The sequence below is a fragment of the Plectropomus leopardus genome, chromosome 12 (genome assembly GCF_026936395.1).
Source record: "Plectropomus leopardus strain MGB_pleo_1.0 chromosome 12, ASM2693639v1, whole genome shotgun sequence".
NCBI lineage: Eukaryota > Metazoa > Chordata > Actinopteri > Perciformes > Serranidae > Plectropomus > Plectropomus leopardus.
This window is the reverse complement of record NC_142187.1, coordinates 33699631-33713184: the sequence shown is the minus strand read 5'-3', so window position 1 is coordinate 33713184 and position 13554 is coordinate 33699631. Positions and strand designations below refer to the sequence as shown.

Genomic DNA, 13554 nt, shown 5'->3' with positions numbered 1-13554 from the left:
ATTTTACTATCGGAATTATCGGTATGACATCATAAATCCCATTATCGGCCGATAATTATCGTGCATCCATAGAAGGAATCTTTGGAAAATTAAATGTGAAACAGCCGCAGTGAGATTTTAGTTGAAGAGCCGCAGACAACAGACTCTTACTGCACCTCTGCAGACAGCTCACCTCCAACAGGTAAATGTCTTTACCTGCCGGGCTGTGTGAGGGGATGAGGGGAAATGTCGTCATCAAAGTAAGTCAGACCTCTAAGCGTTTAGTTTTGTTGTGATAGAGACTCGAATCCCTGTGAAGCTGGGCTGACGTGCTGAGTCTAATCAAACCAAGACAAGCCAGCAAATGAGGATGGGAAAACGGTACAAGTGGGTCATCTTAACTCACCCAATTACTCGCCCAGTGTAATGTTTAATTTTTGCATGCGTCCTGCATTCCTCCACAAAAGAATCAAAAAACAGAAAAAAAGTCTCGTACTGATGAGAAGTGTGCCTGCACTGTTTATGTGGATTTAATTTAAACATCATGGTTTTAATAAAAATACATGTGTTCGGGAAGTATTGAGCATACGACTGGATTAATGAGCCTTGGATTAGACTGCATGCGTTGTGTGAAAGTTTGTAAAAGGATGTTTTGGTATAGTTTTGCCATTGTTAAATATGGACCCCTATGACTTTAATTGTCTGAATTGTCATTTAAACAGAGCTAACATTTCTGCATCTTTATATGCTTACATGATTTCATCTCCAGAAGAGGTTTATGATGGTAAAAATGCTAACGGATGATTAAACATTGGCAAAGCACAGTGTCCATCATGCAACTATTTTACCAGTGCATGTTCCTGCAGGTTAAACTGTCAGCAAAACAGATGATGGATTTGTGAACATGATATGTCAGTGATCCTCCCGATCAGCCGCGGTCCTCACTGAACTCACAGAGTGATGTTTCGGAGCAGCTTCTTTGAGACCAGGACTGCATCTTTTGTGGACGCAGAAATAGGATTAGCAAGTTTTGATTTGCAGAGTCGGTAGATCAGGCTGCTGCCCATTAACGGGCTGCTTATGGAGAGATGAAAAAGGACGTGGCAGTCATTCTCAGGGTCTCTTTGTTTTGGCATGTGATGCGCTGCTGGATGGGAGGATTATCCAAAGACGAAAAAATATTTAAATAAATGCCACATCTGTTGGGGAAAGGTTCAACCCGCTTTGGAGTTGCCTCCATTATCTCAACTGGCCCTGCTGACTGCGTGTACGTGCACTCGCTGCTTTCTTGGAAGCAGAAGTGCTTATGGTGGAAGTTAACACAGATGGTCGTCTGAGCGGGAGACTCGACATAGCAACTATATTATCATCATCCCTGCAGAGGAGAGAAAACAACTGCTGTGCATGACGTTTGGGAAAATGTTAATACGTTCTGATGACTTGTTACAATATGTGTTGGCACATTTAAAAAGTGTGATTTTTCTCACTAATGGTTTTCTCTCTGTTTTCTTTGCAGACTTTTATAGTACTTAACAAAGGGAAGGCCATCTTCAGATTCAGTGCCACATCTGCAATTTACATATTTAGTCCGTTTCACTGCATCAGATCAGTCGCCATAAAAGTTTTAGTCCATTCATATCCTTTTTGATGCTGCAGTGCCTGTGTCTCCTCCTGACATGGATGTGTGAAATATATCATATAAAGTTAAGTTATTTTCTGTTGGACCATTTAACATGTTGCTTTAATCAGATTGTTGAGTTAATCTTCTTGATTTCTTACAAAAACACAGGACACACAAGTTAGAAGTTATGAGAACATTACCACTAAGCCACTAAGAGGCTAAATAGGCTTATAACTGTGACTTGTTGGAGGAAATTCATGCTGAAGTCCAGAGATGCATTTTTATAGTGATATATTTAAAAAAAAAAAAAAAGACTGGAAACTAGAATAAGAAAAGCAAACGAGATGAAATGTGATATTTGTGATGTGATGTCAACAAAATGAGACGGTCAACAGACAACTTAGGAGCCAAACTCCCCCTCTTTGTCTAACCGCTGCCACACTATTCGTTTACTCCACTACAAAAATGTAGACTGAAAAAAGACAGCTGATTTTATTAATCTAGTAGGCTAAGAAAAGTTTAATTTGTATTTGCAATATTAATCATTTCTATTATTAAAAAATCAATACTTGGCATCAGTGCATTGATACAATATGCTAAAATATTGCGCTACTATGCTGTGACAGTTTCCCCCCAACTGTAGCCTGCATATTTGGGGGTGAAAACACTTATTTTCTGAAAGAAAAAAAAAACAAACAAAAAAACTAAAGTTAAAAGAAGTGATTTGAGGATATTTTAGTAGTGAATCATCAGGATTAGGTGACAAGTATTTCGCTTCAAAGTAAAAGTGTTAATGTTTTACTTTTTTGTTGCTCTAAAGACTAAACTGTAAATCAGAACAAACCAGTGTGAAACGTTTCCACCAAAATAACAGTTTATATGCTGTAAAAAAAAAAGTCTCCTCCTTCCTTCTCATACTGGCAGATAAGCCAATTTCTAATATTTACTGATTTCCCCCCGAAGGTTTCTATTGGATTTTTCCATAGTCCCATTTTTGAAACAGCTTTGTAATGGTCCTCTCTGGCATTGCAAAACAAATCCCCTCATATCCCTCTTTTAATCTCTGAAATGAAATAAGAGCAAGGAGATTTCACATCATGTGACGGCTGCCTATTAGTTCTCAGACGGCCGATTCGTACTTTACATGCAGGAGAGGACGTTTCCTCCAGCTCTCCTCTACATGATAAAACATCTATTGATCAAATTATGTTAAGGCAAAGCAAATTTATTTATATAGCACATTTCATACCCAAACTGCTTTACATATTGCACAAGTAAAAGCACAAGAAATATGATAAAAACAATAAATAGATTCTTCTTTAAGACATTTACCAAATGTTTTTATAATTATTTAATGTGTTTATATAGCATCTTTTAAAAATCATGTTTGCAAAGTGCTTTTGACAAATAAGCAAAGCAGAAGCAAGACCGCAGAGGCAATATAACAACAGAGAAACAATAATATACAAATATAAAAATAAAATATAAAAATATACAAATGAAAATACAATAATGATAATGATAATTTAGTCCAGCTAGAGAAAGGATAAAAAGAAAAATTAAATGATAAATTTAAAGAATTTTTTACATCAGATTAATCACATGAAAAGCTGGAAACATTATTATTTACGATACATTTGGAATAGAATATTCTGATAAATGAAAATGATTTTATTTTGATTTATTTTTATTTTTGATGATGATTTTGCCTTTCGAAGTTAGCAGCTGACAGCTTTTGTTGTCGTTTCATTCCCCTGATTTAATGTTGAATGGAGTTTACTTACATTTTCCATAATCTGCATTTACTGTAATGCTGTGTACACACACACACACACACACACACTCACACACGCACACACAGTGGTTTATCCTAATGGGTATATTTCGTAGGATTACAGAGCAACATTGTGTTACATTGTTGGCTTTATCACAAAAAGCTTGTTTGACTTGAAAACTGTACTTTCACTTTCCTTAACCTCCTCTCCACATTGTTCAGCTTGTTTATCATGTTCACCATACTGACCAACTGCTGCTTCATGGCCATGTCCGACCCGGCGCCATGGACCAAGTACCTGGAGTGAGTACTCGCAGTATTAATGTTCAAACTTTGTGACAGAAATCGAAACATCATGCGTTCTAATGTGGAGCTTTGCTGGTATTTGTTGTTTTTGTCAGTGATGATAGAAGCATCAGACATGTAAGTATATGATGCATGTCATATGTACTGAAATTAAAAGAAGTATTGTGATGTGCACGGCGTGGAAGATGTGAGCAAGTTTATCATCAGTGGGTCATTTTTAGCATGTAGCATGCAATCTGCATCGACTTTTACTTTTGTTTGTTCATTTACTTTTGCAGCTTTAGACATTTATTCATAATGAATATGAAAGAGAAACAGCTTACCTCGTTACTGAGAGTTATCTGTATGTTAAATATAGCTGCTTAACTCAACTTAAAGATTTAAAACTGAAAATCTGAAGGGACTTTCTAAAGAGTTTGTATTTTGTAGGTGTGATTTTGAATAACCACTGGCAAGTTTTACTTTTCATACGTATTGTATTAGTAATCATGGAACATTTAATACTATAAGTGCTCATTATGTTACTTTTAACAGTGAATGCATGTTAATTCATATCTAGCACACAGAGATATCACTCCTCAGATGTGTATGTTACATTCAGAGCATGTCTATGGCTGAGAGCTGGAACTGTCTGCACACGGCTCTCAACATGGAGGTGGTTTAAGCTAGATGTACACAATGTGATTTTGGGCTATCTCAGACAAAGATGACCATCATTACAGAAACATGGAGACACCTTTGGTTGTTGCTGTAAAAAGTTGGTTCTACGTCGCGCAGTGAGAGGTTCAAAGATGGCCGTTGTCGTGGTTGTGAGATCAAGGGTTTTGGGTGACTGTCTTACTGTGTGACTGCTATTAAAACCTAGGTCTGCTAACCAACCAATAGAAACGCAGCATGAAATGACGCACTGATCAGCACCACTCTATTAAATGCTAAATGCTAGTAGATACTAATAAATGATTCAAGCTGTCACTGCTAAATTGGCGTGCCAAGCTCGCCTCTTTCCCCGCCACGACGGCGTCCACATTATCCTCCTCCTTCTCTTTTATGACACATAAATGTCACTATAGCGAGGTTTCAATTCATGTTTGTTTACATTTTGCTGTTAGCACCAATGTACGATTTTTTAATAATAGATTTGATCAATTTTTAAAGTACATGACAACAACAAAAGGCAGCAAAACAAAACAAAAAACAAGAAGATTATGACGAGACAGCACCAAGATCAAGACACACAATCACAGAACAATATTTCACAACACGGGGGCTCACGTGCACTAACATACACATGCGACCGTATCGGCTACCACAACAAAAAACAGAGAAGCTCAGATTACTCTGCTATATTTTTACATAGCAAATAGATGTTTGATGCTATATCAAAGCTCTGAATGTTGCATACACTTTCTGTAGATCATCAGCTGCACAATTCTTTTTTATTGTTCATGCTTTGTCTTTCAGTCCTGCACAAATACACAAATCTATTCTGAACTGTTGATATTTTGCAGCACTAAACTGAGAGCTGATTGCATTTTCTTTCCCCTCCGTGAATATTTTTCAGGTATACTTTCACTGGCATTTACACTTTCGAGTCGTTGATAAAGATATTAGCGAGAGGTTTCTGCATAATGCCGTTCACCTTCTTGAGAGATCCATGGAACTGGCTGGACTTCACCGTCATCGTCATGGCGTAAGTAACCATTTACCGTCATTAGTAGCTGCAACATTGTGCAGAAACATTCAGTTTAAATCATCCACCTTAATCAGATTCTGCCTTGTAGTGCAGTTTTTGTGCAGACCCTAATCATTGGCATATTTTTTTTTTTTTTTTAAAAAAAGCATTTTGTCAAAGTGACTGTAGTCAGTCCATCATCTGGAGCGGTGACTTGAAGCGCCACGAGCGTTAAGCCTATTGTAGAGGTCACAGATCTGTGTGCTGTGTGATGCAGGTGGCAGATTAGACAGGTGACCTCTCTGTGCAGCATTGTCCGAGACCAATCATCCTGATAGGACATTTGCTTTGTTTGAAAACAGCGAGACGAAATCCCCTTTTACTGCGTGTAGATGCACAGAAAGCTGTCATCACCTTCAGCAATTAATTTGTTTTTGATTAATTATGGTTCAGTCAGCTAATTCGTCTGTCATTTCCTCCCATAACTCATACTATTCTGTTGTTTTAACTCCTAAGGAGGCTATAATCTGTGGTTTTATATATAGATACTGTATATAGAGAGAGTGGATCGCATGGCTGAGTTGCTTGTAATGAATAACTCACAGAGAAATATCTGCTGACTGTAGCTCCGCTCAGCTGTAAGGAGCATTTTAGAAACTTTTACTATGTTCAACACTGCAGGCCCAAATGGCTTGAATCTAATATATACCCCCCCCCCCCAATGTGATCATCACATGGTGCTGCTTTGTCAGGGACCTTCCACGTCTACTTAGACATTTTAGGTTTCCTTACGTGTCAGCTGTTTACGCTCCGGGATGTCGTTACTGTGATGTCAACAAATGCACATGTGGTGAGCTGAAGCAGCCTGTTCCTTATGTTTACCCAACAGTCACGGATGGTTAGGATTAGGCGAAAGATGCACATGGTAAAGTGTCGAAAAAAACATACACATCCACACAGGAAGCAAACTTCAGGCTCCTGCACGAAAATCAGTTGTTTGTGGGAAACATCCACGTATAAGCACACTCACGCTCCTTTTATTACGTGTCACCAGCTCTGTTATTAGCTGACGCTGTCCGTCAGTGTTTCATGTGCAGGCCAGCATTTGATAACAACGCCACCGTTCTGTCTGAGCACGTTCTCATCTGAAGCTGTCGAGTTGCGTTCAGGTTGATGCGGAAGGTGGCTTCTGGGGGCATCGTTATGTGTAGCATTGAGGACTAAGTAAGCCTGAAGATTAAGTGTTAACCCTGTTGGTCATAGAGAGCACAGGAAGTAAATTCTTTGCTAAATCTTCTTGCAGATGTTTATTAATCTCACATCAAATTCCAGATATGTGACAGAATTCGTCGACCTCGGAAACGTCTCAGCGTTAAGAACCTTCAGAGTACTACGAGCGCTGAAAACCATCTCAGTTATCCCAGGTGAGTCCAGGTCAAACCGTTGTCCGTGTCCCATGTTAGCGGAAAAATGTGTATTGATATATCGTCTCTTCTCCCCCGTCAAGGTCTGAAGACCATCGTTGGCGCGTTGATCCAGTCTGTGAGAAAGCTGGCGGACGTGATGATCCTGACCGTCTTCTGCCTCAGCGTGTTCGCCCTCATCGGCCTGCAGCTCTTCATGGGCCTGCTGCGGCAAAAGTGCATCCGCAGCCTCGCACACTGCATCAACTCCTCCTACAGCCCCAACGCATCTTTCATCTGCAACAACCGGACCTGGAGCTCCAGGGCAGACTTCCTCACCTGCGAAGGTCAGCCAAAATACAAGAAACTGGTGTTAACCCTTTGAAACCTACATCGACATCACTTTTCTCGTGTTGCTGTCAGATACCTTGCATAAGTACTGAAACCTTTGAACCCAGACTGGTGCAATTTCTTTTAAAAATATGGTGGAAAAAAGACCCTTCTTCTTTCAATGCTTATTGCCTTGTTCTTATGTTTTTGAAATAAATCAAGCTCATTTGCTCAGCTTTTAAGGGGTTAAGTAAGCATTTCACACATGCACAATGCCCTGAATTAACTTTACTTTACTTTATTTTTTCCCTTTCCTCAGATAATTTTTACAAAGTTGAAGGAGCAAAGGATGCCTTAATATGTGGATATGGAAATGATGCAGGGTAAGTGAGTGGTTGTCCTGCTTACTGCTTGTTAATCATCTGCCGGCTGTTACGTAACATCCAAATATTTAGCGTCTAATGGCTTTTGATCCCATGCATGTCATGCGTATAATTGGATACAGTAGCTTGAAGCTTGGCGCAAACAGTTTCCACTGAACGAGAAAAGATGCGACAATAGATGATTTAGGCTCCATATTCAAATCTGTGACTTATAGGCGTAATGTATGGAGGTCAGAGTTGGGGATGGTGTAGCGTGAGAGGGGCTGTATACAAGACGACATGTGGTGTAGATAATCACCCCTGCTCCACTGGAACCCTTTACAGAGAAACACAGAGTTACCAGCTGGAGAGAGAGGAGGGGTCTTTGGAGATTTCATCATCTCAAAAGCTCTATGACATGATTAGATCAACCTGAGCGTACCGGATTGACATTGTCGAGAGGAGATACTGTACTGAAGACCTCAAGCTGCACCTCAGTCTGTAACGGATCAGAAAAATATCTTTGATTTCATTTCCAGCATCGGTATAAATGCGTCAACGGCACTTTATCTGCAGACTTTGTTCCCAATCAAAGGCACAGTGTGAAACCATCCAAATATTGCTACTCAGCCTACGCACCGAATAATCCTATAAATCCAAATGCTTTTGAAACAAGCACAACAGGATGACTCTGCCCATGCCAGGCCCAGTTCAAGGGTTATAGTGAACTAAATACCCATCTGTGTGAATCTGAAATCCTGCAGCTCCAACAAATGGCTTCCATTAGGTGCTCCTGTTAATGATACGACATAATGGATGATAGAAAATAACAAAAAACTGCTGATGATATTCAGCTTTTACAGGGAAGTTTGGTGCACTTACAGTATATATATATATTTATTTTCTTATACTGCTATATACTTCTTATACTTTCTTATTACTTCTATACTGAACTTTCTAGATCTTGGTGCATATATGGTACCCCTAAATAATTAATTACAAACACATTTTACAAGATTTACTTTTGAAATTCCTGAAAAAAAAACAGATCTAAAATGTATTATTATAATTATTATTATTACTATTGGAGATATAAAAGCTAAATAGAAAATCATAATTATGAAGTCGTCATCAGTGCAAATCTCAATGTACGTGTCACCAAAAATCCACCAAAGTCTTCAGCCTTGATTATGGAGAAATTAGAGTTGCAGACTTCCAAAGCACTGCAGCTCTTCTCTCCCCTAAGCAGCAAGAAAAAAAGATGATAAAAGATTGTTTTCCTTTCTTTTTTTTCATTTTAAGAAATTAAATAACATAGTAATGTTTAAGTTACCGACATGAAAAGAATACAGTTGAAAAATACAAGAATATAAATGAAATACAATACAATACAAAAAATTTTTAAAAAACATGGTTTTAATAATAATAATAATAATAATAGGAAGAAGGAAGAACAATAACTCTAATAATAATAATCAGAATAAATTATTATTTCTTTGAAATGTACTAATTTCTTCCAATTTCTTAAAAATAAAGAAATAATAATAATAAAATAATTGGTGCATTTATCTAAGTTCATATTAAATAATTTAACTGGTTGCATAAAATTCATTCCATGAGATATAATTTATTTAATCAATCTAAGTCAGAAGTATTATTTGGCTGACATAGGACCCAATAACAGGTATCATAAACACATGCATATGAACATACACATAACACATACGACACACTTTCACACTCACATCACTGTGTATTCCCATATGCAAAAGACAGACATCAGTATATCAGATTTCGTTTTTTATTTTATTTTTTTTGTGATAAAAGATCTTTGATTTTAGGACACTCCTGTTGCTCCTTTTATGGAGTGTTTATAAGATTTTCTTGCATGGGATTAAGCTAATACTGATATTAATGCGATATTTTAAAGAGTCAATAGACAAATTATAGACATGGTGGAGGTAGTTATGCATTTTTTTATTATTGGCATCAGCGTGCAGCCGACCCTTTAGCTTTAATCTCACTCTGTAACCTCTCCTCCAAAAACACAGGAGCTTAATCTCCCAAGAAGTAAAATCTGATTCAGTAATTTGTGATCAAGTCGGAGGGAAAAGAGGATACATCTGAGGGCATGCGGAGGGAAGTGACGTCATTAAACTCCTATAAATAGTAGGTCAGTAAGATCAGACTAGCACCAATACCCAGCTGTCCCAGAGTTTACCTACAAGTCACTGCGATTGGACTGTTTTTAGATTTGTTGTCTGTTGTTTGTGTTTCTGGCATTTGTGGATATCTGGCGGTGCGCTATTGACACCCAGTCTCAGTTTTAATCTTTTTTTTTTCTGCTTCTTCTGGGTGTTTTAATGGCTTTTTAGGCAATAAGAGAAACAGGAGGTGCGGTCCTTTTTTAATTTTTGCTTCGTCATCACAGAATATGATGTTTGTTGCATTTGTGATGTCCTTTTTTTTTTTTTTTTTTTTTGGAAGTTAAATCAAAGACAGAGTGACATAGGCCCATGCCAGGTTATAGGTTAAAGTAAGCGTGTGTTTGTTGGCAAAATGACGGCCAGCCTTTTAACTTCTGTCACATTTTAGCTGGAACTTTCTGAGGCAGCCTGCGGAGATGGGCAAGATATTAAGCAGGTCAGGATGGAGGACGTAAAACATAGAGGATGCTTAATCTTTTGAGTGTATTCCAACAAGTAATCCCTGAGTAGATTTCCAAATTAAAGCTTTGGATACGTTATGATGACACACACACACACGCATGCACACACACAGACACAAGTGGGCAGGCATGCACACACACGCAGAAACATATTCAAATGATATTTTCCACCGAGATGGTTAACAAGTTTGTGATGAATGATTTGCTGTTTCTCGTGGCGGCGCCTACTGTAGCGTTCAGGCAAACGCTTATCCCCTCACATCTTCAAGCCACTGTGCATCAAGGATTATGACTTTCGACTTTTGCCCTTGACCGGGCTGATGTGGGCATGGAAACCCACCGCCTCAGCCCCGCCCACCGCGGAGGGGAAAACACTTTGCGGCGATTGACAGATGTTCCTCTGCTGCTTTGTCACACTAACTGCACGGAAATGATGCTTCACTCTCCAGAGGACTATTTATAAATAATGTAAACATGTCACGGAGCACTTACACACCGTGGACTCTGTTGTTTCGGTGACATAACGTGACTTATGTTCTTTTATGAAAATTTAACCCTTTTTAACCTGGAGCAACATCAGTTATCTTGTGCTGCTTTTCAGATCCCTGAGCAAATTGTTGCAATTTCTTAAAAAAAAAAAAAAAAAAGGAAATGAGCAATGCAATCTGCAAGAAATTAGATGCACCAGGCACTGATGCAAAATTTACTCAGTGGCCAAAAGTAGAATTACACTGTTCGGGTCGGTCACGTGGTGCACACTCACCCAGAAAGACTTTTCCCCATTGATTAACATCAGGAAAAAGATGTCTGTAAATCAGTAAATCATTTTTTTGAGTATCAAACCCCCCAGGAAACGACTTCAACCACTATCTAGATTTAAATCATCTAGTTTGATAACATTTGGAAAGTCTAAAAGAGCAACGAGATCAAATTTTTGTGGCCACTATTCAAGCTAGTGAGGCACTCATACGTTAGTCGGTCACTCCGCCGGTGGAAGTTACCCACTTGGGCAAACTTGGCCGCACTTAGCTGCCGTGAATCTCTTAAGTACGCGTGCTCTATGGGCCACTAGATTCGGGTATTTTACACATTTCTAAACCCGGAAAAAGAGCTTTTTCTGCTTCATGCACCAATGCGCAGCTCTCATACAAATGAACAAGGCCCCGCCCCCATGGCTATATCCAGACTTCTATGATACATCCATGGTCTTTCTGACTTTGTGTTTTGCACAGACCTCATGTCGACTCTGTCCCTTCTGTCTGCGATCAGACGTCATATACAGATAACGATGTGATATTCCCGCCTTGAGCAGGCAGTGTGAATACAGCGTTTTGCTGTGATGACACACACAGACTCAAACCAAAACAGAGCTGTAAAACTAAAAATATACCCCCAAAACTTAAACAACTAAAAAACGGCCTTTACAAAAAGTCTGAAATCTAATTAAAACCCTTCACTCCTGAGTAACACACTGCAGGATGTCCTGTGTGTCACTAGTGAGTACAAAGTACCACTCTGTGGGATGTACACAGAGAAAGATTAAAAAAGACACTGGTCCAATGTGTCCCGGTGTCCCCGGTGCAAACAACAGACATCAGGGCTTCATGCTGTCTGTGGATGTAATCTGTGAGGAGGCAGATCAGCTCCCACAGCGAGGACACGTGGCGGAGCCGCTCTCCTGGAGGAGCGCTGACTCTGGATAAACCCATGCAAGAGCAGTCTCCAGGGCGGTTACCATAGAAACCTCAGGGACATTAGCCCGACAAGTGCCTTGTTTTTACAGCCGTATCTAACTGTAAGAGAAGTCTCACATTCATATAGCTGCTTAAGTGACATTTGTATTAAAAAATATTATAGGACGGTAAATGCATGTCTGTGTGTGTTGCATTGTGTTAGGAGGTAAAATTAAACAATGAAACTTAACTTACTATTAAATTATTGTCTTTAGGAAACTGCCAAGACCACTTTTTATTAAAAAAACATTAAAGGATAATTAGTATGTTTTAACCGATAAACCCAATAAAATCCAAAAGTTGTTTCAAAGAAAGAAAGTTCACATAATTTTAGAGGAATCTGTATGCTTAAGACACAGTTAGCAAAGATTAATGCAAAAATATCACTGTATTACAGTCACAGCTGTAGTGTAGAAATTCAAATATGTAGAACATTTAACGAATTTACTGTAAAACTACTAATGTAATTTATAGCCCGAACTAATATTTGCTTAAATCACTGAACTCAACAGACTCATATTTGGGATAGATGTCTATATGGGACGAGCTTTTTATTCCTTTCACACAAAACTTTCTCAGCAGAGATGGAAATACAATCACATTATTTGTGTAACCTATTCAGACTTGGGCAAATTGGATTTATTTGATTTATTTATTTTCAAAAACATGGGTAGAAGATAATGAGCAAAAAAATAAGAAATGACCCAGGAACAAGAAAATTACCTGAAAATTTGCCCAAAAAAAACCTAAAAAAAAAACAAAACAAAAAACAAAACAAAGAAAATACAAAAAAAACAAGAAAGTAAATCAAAACAAACAAAAAAGTGAGAAATGACCTGAAAAAAAGCTTAAAAATAATGATAATTTTGTAAAATATTTTTTAATATAGAATTATGAATAAAGTTCAACGGACATTTTTCCTTAGCTTTTTAAAAAATAGTCTACTACATCCAACAATCTTATTTTTTGCGTCTTTCTTGTTTATTTTGCTCAAAATACCAACTTCTTTGTGTTCATGGTTTCAGTAAAATTTATTTTATTTTGTTCTCCGCTTGAAATAAAGATTTAACTTACTAACTAACTATATTTTTGTGTGTAAATGACCAAATGGATGAATTATTTTTTAAATGTATCCAGTACTGAGCGAGAGCACTGTAGCCCGCAGCATCGAAACAAGCTGCAGTGAAACCACTTTGGGCATGTTTGTACAATCATGACATAGACATATTTTCTGACATTTGAAAAGTATTATTATTATTATTGCTATTATATTGTTATTATTGTTAATATTATCATCCCTGCTTGCTACTTCAGACAGGACATCAATCCAAGTTTGACGTGTTATGTTTTGAAAGAAGGTGCATTGCACTAAAACAGTAGAAACAGGTTAAAGCGTGTTGAGTGAAAGATTGGAGCAGATTGGTGGCAGGTTGAGCAGTGCGGCAGAGGAAAGGGAACAGCCTGACAGGAAGATGTCGCTGGCCTCACGCAGCCTCTCCTGTCCCCCGCTGCTGGACATTAGTGAGCATTCCTGCTTAGCTGGCTGCTTGGTGACATGTACAGCTGTTGCCGCCCAGCTGTTTCCCAGCCATTACGAAATTATTCTGCACTCAGATTGACGTGGCGGTCCAGCTTGTTCTCAGCTGCTGGACTTAAATATTTGCTGTAATGCCACTATGCTGACAATGAAGATCAAAGCTGGAGGG

The 13554-nt window shown here is 38.4% G+C and overlaps 1 protein-coding gene across 2 annotated transcripts in view; it reads left to right on the top strand.

Moving 5' to 3' along the window:
* LOC121951180 (sodium channel protein type 2 subunit alpha-like) overlaps positions 1-13554 on the top strand; it is a 61927-nt gene that overhangs the window by 11275 nt on the left and 37098 nt on the right. For both annotated transcript variants that reach the window (XM_088085894.1, XM_088085895.1), the window contains exons 3-8: positions 1496-1616; positions 3590-3677; positions 5242-5370; positions 6685-6776; positions 6860-7102; positions 7405-7468. In XM_088085894.1, coding sequence (XP_087942020.1) covers positions 1496-1616; positions 3590-3677; positions 5242-5370; positions 6685-6776; positions 6860-7102; positions 7405-7468 — 737 coding nt within the window. The remainder of the gene's footprint in view (positions 1-1495; positions 1617-3589; positions 3678-5241; positions 5371-6684; positions 6777-6859; positions 7103-7404; positions 7469-13554) is intronic.